Source organism: Mobula hypostoma, chromosome 24 (genome assembly GCF_963921235.1).
Source record: "Mobula hypostoma chromosome 24, sMobHyp1.1, whole genome shotgun sequence".
In the NCBI taxonomy this organism is placed as follows: Eukaryota; Metazoa; Chordata; class Chondrichthyes; order Myliobatiformes; family Myliobatidae; genus Mobula; species Mobula hypostoma.
Genome location: NC_086120.1, coordinates 18,331,000 through 18,343,106, shown reverse-complemented (window position 1 = coordinate 18,343,106; position 12,107 = coordinate 18,331,000). Strand labels below are relative to the sequence as shown.

The window sequence follows — 12,107 nt, the reverse complement described above, 5'->3', positions numbered from 1 at the left end:
CAGGCCCTGGCACCTGGGAGGAAAGCTACTATTTGTGCTTCCTTTTCGCATCCACAGAATCGCCTATTTGACCCCCTAAACTGTAGAGTCCTCTATTACTGCTGCCCTCCTCTTCAGTTTTCTGCCCTTCTGAGCCACTGGGCCAGACTCAGTGCCAGAGAGATGGGCACTGTTGCTTCCACCAGGTATGTTTCTCTTCCCCCTCCTCCTTCCCCCCTCCACCCCACCAACAGTACTCAAAATGGAGTACTTATTGTTGAGGTGTACGGCCACAGTCGTCCTCTTCACTATCTTCCCTTCCTGATCCTCATGACGGTCACCCATTTATCTGTCTCCTGTAGCCTTGGTGTGACTACCTCCCTGTAGCTCCTGTCGATCATTGCTTCATTTTCCCTAACAAACTGAAGGTCTTCAAGCTGCAACTCCAGTTCCCTAACACTGTCTTTAAGGAGCTGCATCTTGATGCACCTGGTGCAGATGTGGCCATTGGGGAGGCTAAAAGTATCCTGGAAATCCCACATCCGACACTGAAAACAGACTTGTAATAATAAAGAAGGGTGAAGAACAGCTATATTAAATGCACAGAGGAAGTAGTGCAAGAAAACTTTATTGAAGAATGTAGCTCCTTATCGTGAAATAGCAGAAGCACAAATTGTAATCAAATTGACTGTACGAGCATGGGATTTCTTTTGATTTTCTTTTGGGATGGGAAGAGAACATTCAAAGAATCATTGAAATTTCTGGTGCTTAAAGAAAGGTATTTTATATAAAGAGTTTTTTAAAAGTTGTACCTCAATTGCCATTTATAGCCCTGCAGATTATGGCAATGCACATTATGATACTTTATAAATGTATTAATTGTTTCACCACTATTAACTTTTCAACATATTGAGTTCCAAAGCCCTAAGACTCTTCAGGTGCAAAACCAATTTCGTTTAATTTTCTCTAATCATTCAATTACTTTAGATCTTTGTCCCCTAGTAGTTAACCATTCTGCTGCTTGTTCATAATTTTGTACACTTTCATTCAATCTCCCTTCAGCCTCCTTTGCTTCAAGAAGCAACCCCTCTGAGCTAACGTATCATTATCATCAGCTGGTCTCTTGATTAGCAGCATCCTTTGCCCTCTCTCCTGTCCCTATTACGTTCTTCATATAATTGGATCACAGCTTTAGCTCTGGCTTTTTTAGTATTTTGTGCAGTTCTAGCATTTCTCATTTTATTCTGTGTTTTACAAATAAAAACAAGTATCCCATCTACTGTAACCATCTTTATCTACCTATCCTGCTAGCATCAGGGATCTGTGGGTACATCTCCCAAGATTGCCTTTCTCTGACTCTTTTTAGTATCCTACTATTTATCTTATTTTTGCTTGCCTTGTTTGCCTTCTATTAAATTTATCATGCTCCACTGGAATTCCATTTGCCATTTTTCCACCCACCTACCAGACCAGGTACTGTCATTCAACAGCAAGATGATGGAAGATTCAAATGTGACCCACATGCAGAATTTCAGAGGTGAGGTGAGAATAACTGACCTTGGTATCAAGGCAGCATTGATCCAAGCATGGCTTTGAGTCCTGATGAAACAGGTTAGTGGGCATGTAGTTGAAGACTTTCCAATAGTTGAGATTGTACCAAGCGCTAAGGAAAATTACTGTGACAATTGCATGTCAGTTGTCTCACTACTGCAGGAGTTCCTTAGAGTTTTATTCTAAGTCTGGCTTTCGTCAGCAAATTATTAATAATGACTCTTCCATCATACAGTCTAAGGTGGCAGTGTTCACTAATTGGTTGCATATTATTCAACACCCTTTAAACCTCCTCAGGAAATTAGAATCAGGTTTAATATCACTGGAACTTGTCGTAAAATTTGTTAACTTAGTGGCAGCAGTACAATGCAATAAAAATAAATAACTCAATTACAGTAAGTATATTTTTGTATATTAAATAGTTAAATTAAAAAAAAAATACAAAAACAGATTTAATAAAAATGAGATCGTGTTCATGGGTTCAATGTCAATTTAGGAATCAGATGGCAGAGGGGAAGAAACTATTCCTGAATCACTGAGTGTGTGCTTTCAGGCTTCTGCACTTCCTTCCTGATGATGAGAACGAGAAGAGGGCATGTCCTGGGTGAAGAAGGTCCTTAACGTTGGACGCTGCCCTCTGAGGCACCCACTCCTTGAAGATGTCTTGGATACTACGGAGGCTAGTACCCAAGATGGAGATGACTGATTTTACAACTTACTGTAGCTTCTTTTAATTCTGTGGATTAGCCCCACCCCACTCCCCATACCAGACAATGATGTAGCCTGTCAGAATGCTGTCCGCAGTACATCTGTAAAAGTTTTCAAGTGTTTTCAGTGACGAACTAAATCTCCTCAAATTCCTAATGAAAAATACTGCTGTCTTGCCTTCTTTGTAGCTGCATTGATATGTTGGGACCATGTTAGATCCTCAGAAGTCCTGACACCCAGAAACTTAAAATTGCTCACTCACTCCACTTCTGATCCCTCTATGAGGATTGGTTTGTGTTTCCTTGTCCTACCGTTTTTGAAGTCCACAGCTCTTTGGGCTTACTGATGTTGGGTGCAAGGGTGTTGCTATGACACCATTCAACTAACAGGTATATCTCGCTCCCATATGCCCTTTCATCTCCATCTGAGATTCTGCCAACAATGGTTGTATCATCGGCAAATTTATAGATGGCATTTGTATAAAGTCAAGGGTATAAAGGGCAGTGGGCTGAGCATGCATCCCTGAAGTGCACCAGTGTTAATTGTCAGCGAGGAGGAGATATTATTACCAATCCACACAGATTGTGGTCTTCTGGTTAGGAAATGAAGCAGGGAATGCATGTAGTAAAATGTAAACAATATTCCAGCATGGGCAATTAATTGTTACTTAATATTCACGCCACACACATGCCAGGCAATGCCCACCTGCAATAAGTCAGCTTTTCAAATTGCCACCACATACCTTGGTATTTAATAGTATTATCCTTACTAACTTTTTTAACCATCAATATTCACTGTTGACCAGAAACTCAATTGGACCAGTCACATGCATACTGTGGCTGCAAGGTATAGTTCAGATGCTGGATGTCCTGCAGCAGGTGAATTGCCATAAGACATCTTAGTCTTTCTATCTTATACAACTTGGAAGCATGATGGAATACTGTTAATTGAACTCAGCACCATTCAGGACAAAGCATCTTGTTTGATAGGTGCCCCATCTTCCACTCTAAACATTCATTCCAACCACAGCAGCTCACCATACCGCTGATGTGTACATGGCAATAAATACAAAATACACTGCAGTAACTTGCCTAATTACAGCAACAGAACCAGCTGAAACTTGTAACCTCTGGCACCAAAGAGGTCAAGGAAACTAGGCACATGGGAACACCTGTAGATTCCATTTCATATCATTTCCACTTTTGACAGTATGATGGAAGAGTTGCTATTGATGATTTAGCTGAAGGAAGCCAGACCTAGAATGAAACTGTAAGGAACTCTTGCAGTAATGAGACAACTAACATGCAACGGTCACATTGATTTTCCTTAGTGTTTGGTATGATCCCAACTGTTGGAATATTTTCAAATACAAATGTTTGTAGATGTCCGCTGCCATATAATTTTTTTGTTATCCTCCTTTCTAACTACCTTGAAAATCAGGAATGTGGAGCTAAGCTTGAAACTATGTTTCAGAGATGTATTTATTCTTTTTAGAAGCTTATGGATCTTTTCTCTCCCCCCCCCCCAGTGCTTCCTTGTGAATGATGTAAAAGAAGCTTTCATACTAGCTAATTTGATGTCCTTTAGTTACTGATTTACATGCAGGCTAATTGTCATGTTATTTCTCCTTGTGCAATTTCAATAGGTGCTAGAGAGCTTTAAAATCATGGATTACAGTTTGTTGTTAGGAGTTCACAATTTGGACCAAGCAGAACGTGAGAGGCAGTTGGAGGGGTCACTAAGTACCTCTGATGAAAAACGACCAATTGCACAGAAAGCCCTCTATTCCACAGCGATGGAATCTATTCAAGGTGGAAGTTCACGGGGTGAATCCATTGACACAGATGATACGTATGTATATATGTGTTTAAAAACATTTTATTTTTTAAAACATTATGATTGTAAACATTCTATCACTCCGATCAGTGTTTCTTTCAACTGCTCCCAAAATACCGTATCATTCAATGTTAAAACTATATTGCTTTATTCTCAAAATGTCATGAATGTCATACTACTGCATCAGTGTGAGCTGGTATATCTCAATCGCCATCCTAGGTTTTTAGAGCCTACCAATACAATAGTTGATTTTCTCATTTTGAACTTCCTTAAACTCAGTTTGAAATCTAGTAGAAGGTTATTGGGGTCTCCCTACCTTCTGTCCAAGACCTCTTTCAGAGTCGATGCCTCCAGAAGACACAGTACATCATTAAAGACCCTTCACACCCTCTCCATGATCTGTTTGTTCTTCTGCCATCAGGCAAACGTTACAGGAGCATCAAAACTAAAACCACAAGGCTACTAAACAGCTTCCTCCCACAGGCAGTCAGACTGCTAAATAGCTGCTCTACCTGACTCTGCTTTGGACACTTTTAACTTGCACTGGACACATAACTTGATTTTAACTGACATGTGGCTGTTGTGTTTTACTATTTATTGTTATGTTTATTATTTAGTGTTGCGTTTGTTATGTTATGATTGCACTTCTCCTGAGAAACGCTGTCTCATTCTACCCTGCAGAGCTGATGTACGGTTAGAATGACAATAAAGTTTTTTGAATCTTGAATCTAATAATGTACCTCCCGCATACTGTAACTTCAATTCAAAATTGCTTGCTGCTACTTAGCTATAGAGTAGTGTTTTGAAAAACAGATATGTTTAATCCAGATTAGCTTAATTTCATTATGCTGAACATTCAAGGTTTGCATCATGGAGTCACTGTTGGTAATTATACTGCAGTTTTATGGTCTGTTGGTAGTAGTATGTTACTAGCTATGAGATAAAAGGCGTAAAGACATTGGCCATCTGATTGTATAGAGATGAACAATAGGTCCAGTCTAAGGCATTTCTAATGGCACTCAAGGCCTTAACACTCGACTCAAATTGGGAAATGAGTACTAGAAAAACTAGAGCAAAAGAAAAAAACTGCTGGAGGAGCTCAGTGGGTCAAGCAGAAGTCTTAATATAAGCTATCATCCCAAAACATTTGCAGTTCATGATTCTCCACAGATGCTGCTTGGCCTGCTGAATTCCCCCCACAATATACTTTTTACTCTAGTTTCCAGCATTTTAACTAGAAAGATGAGGTTAAGGTTTGCTAATCTGTCTAGGTTGCCTCCCTTATTTGGTGACTAGCACTTAAATGTTAAAATAAATCCCTTAAATAATGGAAATCATTGAAAAATATGTTCAAGTGCTATGATTTAATGAAAATGGTAAAAAAATACTGTTTGTGAAATCTGCAAAGACTGACTTGGCTATGAGTATATTAAATCTTTGCGATAGAAAACGGGTTGGGTGACTGAAGAAAAGCTTGGAAAATGAAGTTCAATGTAGGAAGTGTGAGGTCATGAACTTCAGTAGGAGAAATAAAAAAAGACAGACAACCATATAAGTGAGACTGGAAGTGAATAGAGTACAGAAGATACAGTGTTCTTCTGCATAGAACACAAAGTTAGCTTGTCATTACAGCAAGTGATATGGAGGCATATGCACATTAGCTTTTATTGTTGGTGGTTTAGAGTTTTAAAACTGAAAAGGATTTTTACAATTGTACATAGTACTTGTGAGGCTGTACATGACATGGACTTTGGGTTTCTTATTTAAGAAAGGATATACTAGCATTGAAGGCTATCCAGAAGAGATACATTTGACTAAATTCCTGAGATGAGTGGTTTGTCTTAGCTTGAACAGTCAAACTTAGAACTGTTTTATATTTTAGTTTAGAGGAATGTGAGGTATCCCGGCGGAAACATACAAATCCTGTTGGAGCATGAACATGTACGTGTTGAGATGATTTCTCTGATGGGACAGCTTTGAATGGAAGGACACAGTTATAAAATAAAGGAAATGATCTGTTAAAACTGAAATATGTAAGCATTTCCTCTTGCAAGAGCTACTAACCTCTGGAATTTTCTACCCAAGAGGTCAAGGAGGCAAGAACATCAGCAGTATTTAAACAGTACCTTTTTGAGAGATTGGAAAATTGAGGATCCTGGCACAATAAAAGTTGAAGCTGATAATTTGATTGGTGGGGCAGGCCTGAAGGCCAGGAGCTTACTCCTTCTGTTTTCATGTGTTCTTGATTTGTTTTTTCCACTGCAGAATGTTAGATTTTCAGATTATGAAATTATATTTACTCTTCTTTGTTAGGATGGGTGGTATTCCAGCAGCGAATGGAAAAGGAGAGAGGCTGCTCTTGTACATTGGTATCATTGACATTTTACAGTCTTACAGGTAAGACTTTTGTTCATGCTAATAATAAAGTGCTTGAAAGAGTTTTAGCTTTAACTTTATACAAAGGAAGAATTATAGTGGCAAGATAGATGACAGTGACTCAAGCTGACAGTTTACTATCAACTCACAAACAATTAGAGATGTGTAATATATGATGGATTTTACAGGGACACCCACATCTCATAAAATTTACATTTGTCACTTAGGCACACTTTCAAAAGTGACTTCTGGGCATTCATTAAGTAGCCAGAAATTAAGGTCATAGTTTAGGAGGTCAGGAGGTCTGAACTTTTACCTGTATAACCCAGGTAACTTAGTTATAATTTGTAAGATGTAGCAGCTAGCATGCTGGAAATCAAGTAGCATCTGTATCAGTGATAGGAGACCAGAATACTTTTGATCTGTGCAACTTGGTTCCGTACTGCTTTACAACCTTTACTAGTATTTTTTTCTGTTGATGCTCTTTCCAAAATGTATTTTGTTGATACAGCTGATCTCATGCTGAACTAAACCCAAGGGTTTCCAGTCTGCAGAATGCCCTGACAGGACATTGCCGCCACATTTGACCAAATTTCAATCTTTTCTAACAACAAGATATTTCAAAAAGAAATTAGATTAATAATTTGATCTCCTTTAAAATGATACTCAAGGGACAGATATTGATAATAAAAGTATTTTCAGGTTGTGCTGTAGAATTTATTACATACACTTAAGAATGCAACAGAGGTCACAATTTAAGATGTCTTTCAAGAAGTGCTTTCTCTCAACAATATACTGTTTGTTTTATATTGCTGCAGTTTACTCTCAATTACTGTATATGCTCAAGTCTGTGAGTGGGGATTAAACCTTATTATCTAAGTACAGTTGCTAAAGGTAATAGCAATTTTTAAGCAGGGCCTTATATTGGCTTAAGATAGTGATTTACAAGGTTAATAGAAATCAACTAATATTTATTTTCAGGTTGATCAAGAAACTGGAGCACACTTGGAAAGCACTTGTTCATGATGGTGTAAGTTTTCATTTTAAAGGCACAGAACATACTGTATAAAGAGTTATTTTTACCAATTTACTAGAATGTCTGATTTAAGATGGGTTTAGGGCCTGTTGGGACTTTCTGTAGGATTGAGATCGCAGAGACAGTTGCTTTTGAAGTTTTAAGTGCCAGATTTGAAAAGCGAGCAGGGCTGGTCTAGACTTTCTCCAGAGACTGAAATTGTTTGGGTTAATAGTTGTTGTAGAAGATTGTTGTAGGTTACAATGGGACAATGATGGGATGCAGTGCTGGGCTGAGAAGTGTCAGATTGAGTTCAATAAAGAAAGGTACGAAGTGATTCACTTTGGAAGGTCAAACTTGAAGGCAGAATACAGGGTAATGGCAGGATTGTTAACAGTGTGGATGAACAGAGGAACCTTGGCATACACATCCATAGATCCCTCATAGTGTAAGTTGATGGGTGGTTAAGAAGACATAAGTTGTGTTGGCCTTCATTAGTCAGGGGATTGAATTCAATGTTACAGCTCTATAAAACTCTGGTTCGACCACAATTGGAGTATTGTGTACAGTTCTGGTTGACTCATCACGGGAACAATGTGGAAGCTGTAGAGAGGGTGCAGAGAAGATTTATCAGAATGCTGCCTGGATTAGAGTGCATGTCTTATGAGGAAAGGTTTATGAGTGAGCTAGTGTCTTTCCCTTTGGAGGGAAGGAAGATGAGAGCTGTACAAGATGATGAGAGGCATAGATAGTGTGGACAGCCAGAGACTTTCACAGGACAGGACAGAAATAGCTAAAATGAGGGGGCATAACTTTAAGGTGTTTGTTGGAAAGTATAGGGGGATGTTAAAGAGAGTTTTTTTTAAAACACCTCTAGGTGTGCTTTGTGGGTACTGTATGTGGAACATACTGCCAGTGATGGTGGTAGTGGAAGTACATTAGGGACATTTAAGAGAATCTTAGATGGGCACATGAATGAAAGAAAAAATGGAGGGCTATGTGGGATGGAAGGGTTAGATTGATCTTAGAAACTACATCACAGTACAGGCTTTTTGGCCCACAATGTGCCAACCCTTTAAAGTACTCTATGTTCTGTGTATACAGTAATATTTAAAAACAAACTAATGCTCTTTTAATTGTTCACCCAGTCTGTTTTCCATGTGGAGCATTCAACTGAAATATTGTCAAGATTTCATTTCCTAGTTTCCCTATTTCAGAATCGAGACAGAATCAAAATCAGGTTTATTATCACCGGCACGTGTCATGAAATTTGATTACTTAGCAGCAGCAGTTCAATGCAATACATAATATAGAAGAAGAAAAAATATATAATAAATAAATAGGTAGATCAATTACAGTATACGTATATTGAATAGATTAAAAATCATGCAAAAAACAGAAATAATATATATTAAAAAAGTAAGGTGGTATTCATGGGTTCAATGTCCATTTAGGAATTGGTTGGCAGAGGGGAAGGAGCTGTTCTTGAATTGCTGAGTGTGTGCCTTCAGGCTTCTGTACCTTCTACCTGATGGTAACAGTGAGAAAAGGGCAAGCCCTGGGTGCTAGAGGTCCTTAATAATGGACGCTGCCTTTTTGAGACACTGCTCCTTGAAGAGGTCCTGGGTACTTAGAAGACTAGTATCCAAGATGGAGCCAACTAAATTTACAACCCTCTGCAGCTTCTTTCGGTCCTGTGCAGTAGCCCCTCCATACCAGACAGTGATGCAGCCTGTCAGAATGCTCTCCATGGTATATCTGTAGAAGTTTTTGAGTGTATTTACTGACATACTAAATCTCTTGAAACTCCTGATGAAGTATAGTCACTGTCTTGCCTTCCTTATAACTGCATTGATATGTTCAGACCAGGTTAGGTCCTGAAAGATCTTGACACCCATGAGCTTGAAGGTGCTCACTCCCTCCACTTCTGGTCCCCCAATGAAGATTGGTGTGTGTTCCTTCATCTTACCCTTCCTGAAGTCCACAATCAGCTCTTGTGTCTTACTGACATTGAGTGCAAGGTCGTTGCTGTGACACCACTCCACTAGTTGGCATATCTCACTCCTGTACGCCCTCTCTTCTCCATCTGAGATTCTACCAACAATAGACAATAGGTGCAGGAGTAGGCCATTCAGCCCTTCGAGCCAGCACCACCATTCACTGTGATCATGGCTGATCATCCACAATCAATACCCTTTTCCTGCCTTCTCCCAATTTCCCTTCACTCTGCTATCTTTAAGAGCTCTATCTAACTCTTTTTTGAAAGAATCCAGAGAATTGGCCTCCACTGCCTTCTGAGGCAGAGCATTCCACAGATCCACATCCCTCTGTGTGAAAAAATTTTTCCTCAACTCCGTTCTAAATTGTCTACCTCTTATTCTTAAACTGTGGCCTCTGGTTCTGGACTCCCCCAACATCAGGAACATGTTTCCTGCCTCTAGCGTGTCCAATCCCTTAATAATCTCAATCAGATCCCCTCTCATCCTTCTAAATTCCAGTGTATACAACCCCAGTGGCTCCAATCTTTCAACGTATGACAGTCTCACCATCCCGGGAATTAACCTCGTGAACCTTCGCTGCACTCCCTCGATAGCTAGAATGTCCTTCCTCAAATTTGGAGACCAAAACTGTACACAATACTCCAGGTGTGGTCTCACCAGGGCCCTGTACAATTGCAGAAGGACCTCTTTGCTCCTGTACTCAACTCCCCCTGTTATGAAGGCCAACATGCCAACAATGGTTGTATATTTGGCAAATTTATAGATGGTATTTGAGCTATGCCTAGCCACACAGTCATGGGTATAGAGAGAGTAGAGCAGTGGGCTAAGCATACACCCCTGAGGTGCACCAGTGTTGATCATCAGCGAGGAGGAGATATTATCACCAATCCACAAAGATTATGGTCTTCAGTTAGGAAGTCAAAGATCCAATTGCTGAGGGAGGTACAGAGGTCCAGGTTCTGTAACCTCTCAATTAGGATTGTGGGAATGATGTTGTTAAATGCTGAGCTGTAGTTAATGAACAGCATCCTGACATAGGTGTTTGTATTGTCCAGGTGGTCTAAGGCTGTGTGGAGAGCCATTGAGATTGTGTCTGCCATTGACCTATTGTGGTGATAGGCAAATTGCAATGGGTCCAGAGCCTTGCTGAGGCAGAAGTTCGGTCTAGTCATGACCAGTCTCTCAAAATATTTCATCATTGTAGATATGAGCGCTGCTGGGCGACGGTTATTAAGACAGCTCACATTATTCTTCTTAGGCTCTGGTATAATTGTTGCCTTTTTTTATGGTTAGTTTCAAGAGAAAAGTAAAATGAAAAAGCTCTAGGATGAATGCAATCGCATCCTTGGATGGTCTACAATTATGGGTTATATGTTAGAGATAAACAAGATGTATATTAAATCACAAGAGCCAGTTTTACTCTAATGACATCCCTGCGATGTAGAAGATACATTTATTATGTAGAAGATACATTTATTGTACAGTGTTCGTGTAGTTTGTGCTGTGCTGTGCTGAGTGTTGTTGCGTGAATGAAATCACTGGAGAGAGAGTTACAAAGCAGCTTCTTTATTCGACAAAACAAGGTACAGCAGGCATCATGTGGAGATGCTTTCAGTTGAAAGGTCTGCTGGCCCAATGTGGGACTCGATACTTATTTGCTAAACACAAAGGACAATTCCATATTTACGAAGTATAGAGAGTGCGTTCTTTGAAACTACATGCAAACTTCACACCTTCTGGTTCACATCCATCCCACAGACGCCAGCATCGTCTGTGGACTGTAGCTCTGTGGGTACCTGAGGATCATAGGTAGTGCAAGTGACTAGTTTATCTGACTGCAAAGTGATCATTTGGTCTGCACCTATACTGAATTGATAATATAGATATAGACTCATTTGTTAGGATCAAGAGCAGGAATCCCTCTGTTATTCAGGTATATTGAAATTACTGTGTTGACTAAAATCAGCTAACACTGAGTTAATTTTAGAAACACATTTCTGAATTTTTATTTTTTTATTTAATCGAAGGCATCTCTAGTCAGATAAAATTCATTATTTTGCCCCATACAAAGAGTTCAGGATTTCTGAGTAACTTTCTGCCTGGCAATTAAAAGTTTGATATTTTGGCTCTCCTTAAATTTGCTAAAACAATTTCTATTCAAACTGAGTAGTTTTTTTTTCCCTTGGAATGTTTTACAGGACACTGTATCAGTGCATAGGCCAAGTTTCTATGCTGAAAGGTTTTATAAGTTTATGAGCAACACTGTCTTCAGAAAGTCTTCATGTAAGTAAGCATTATGTTCTCTTTGGAGTATTACAAGGACTGAATTTGTATTCTTGGAGCAAAATAATCATGTCAGTCCCTCTGTCGTCTGTTAGAAGGACAGATCTGAAATAACTCAGCAAAATGATGATTTGTCATACACACTCACACTTTTGGCCAGTGTAGTATTTCTACTAGCTGGAGGTTAATGCTAATAGAAATTATTAATTAAGATGGTCATTTAAGAAACACACATGAAGTGCTGGAGGAACTTAGCAAGTTAGGCAGCATCTATGGAGGGAAATAAACAGTTGACATTTTGAGCTGAAACCCTTTATTAGGACTGGAAAAGAAGGGACAGAAGCCAGAATAAGAATGTG

General features: G+C 39.3%; 1 protein-coding gene across 3 annotated transcripts in view; it reads left to right on the top strand.

Moving 5' to 3' along the window:
- LOC134337531 (phosphatidylinositol 4-phosphate 5-kinase type-1 gamma-like) overlaps nucleotides 1-12,107 on the top strand; it is a 184,547-nt gene that overhangs the window by 100,817 nt on the left and 71,623 nt on the right. For all 3 annotated transcript variants that reach the window (XM_063032622.1, XM_063032620.1, XM_063032621.1), the window contains exons 8-11: nucleotides 3,884-4,089; nucleotides 6,388-6,471; nucleotides 7,432-7,480; nucleotides 11,664-11,748. In XM_063032622.1, the coding sequence (XP_062888692.1) occupies nucleotides 3,884-4,089; nucleotides 6,388-6,471; nucleotides 7,432-7,480; nucleotides 11,664-11,748 (424 nt within the window). The remainder of the gene's footprint in view (nucleotides 1-3,883; nucleotides 4,090-6,387; nucleotides 6,472-7,431; nucleotides 7,481-11,663; nucleotides 11,749-12,107) is intronic.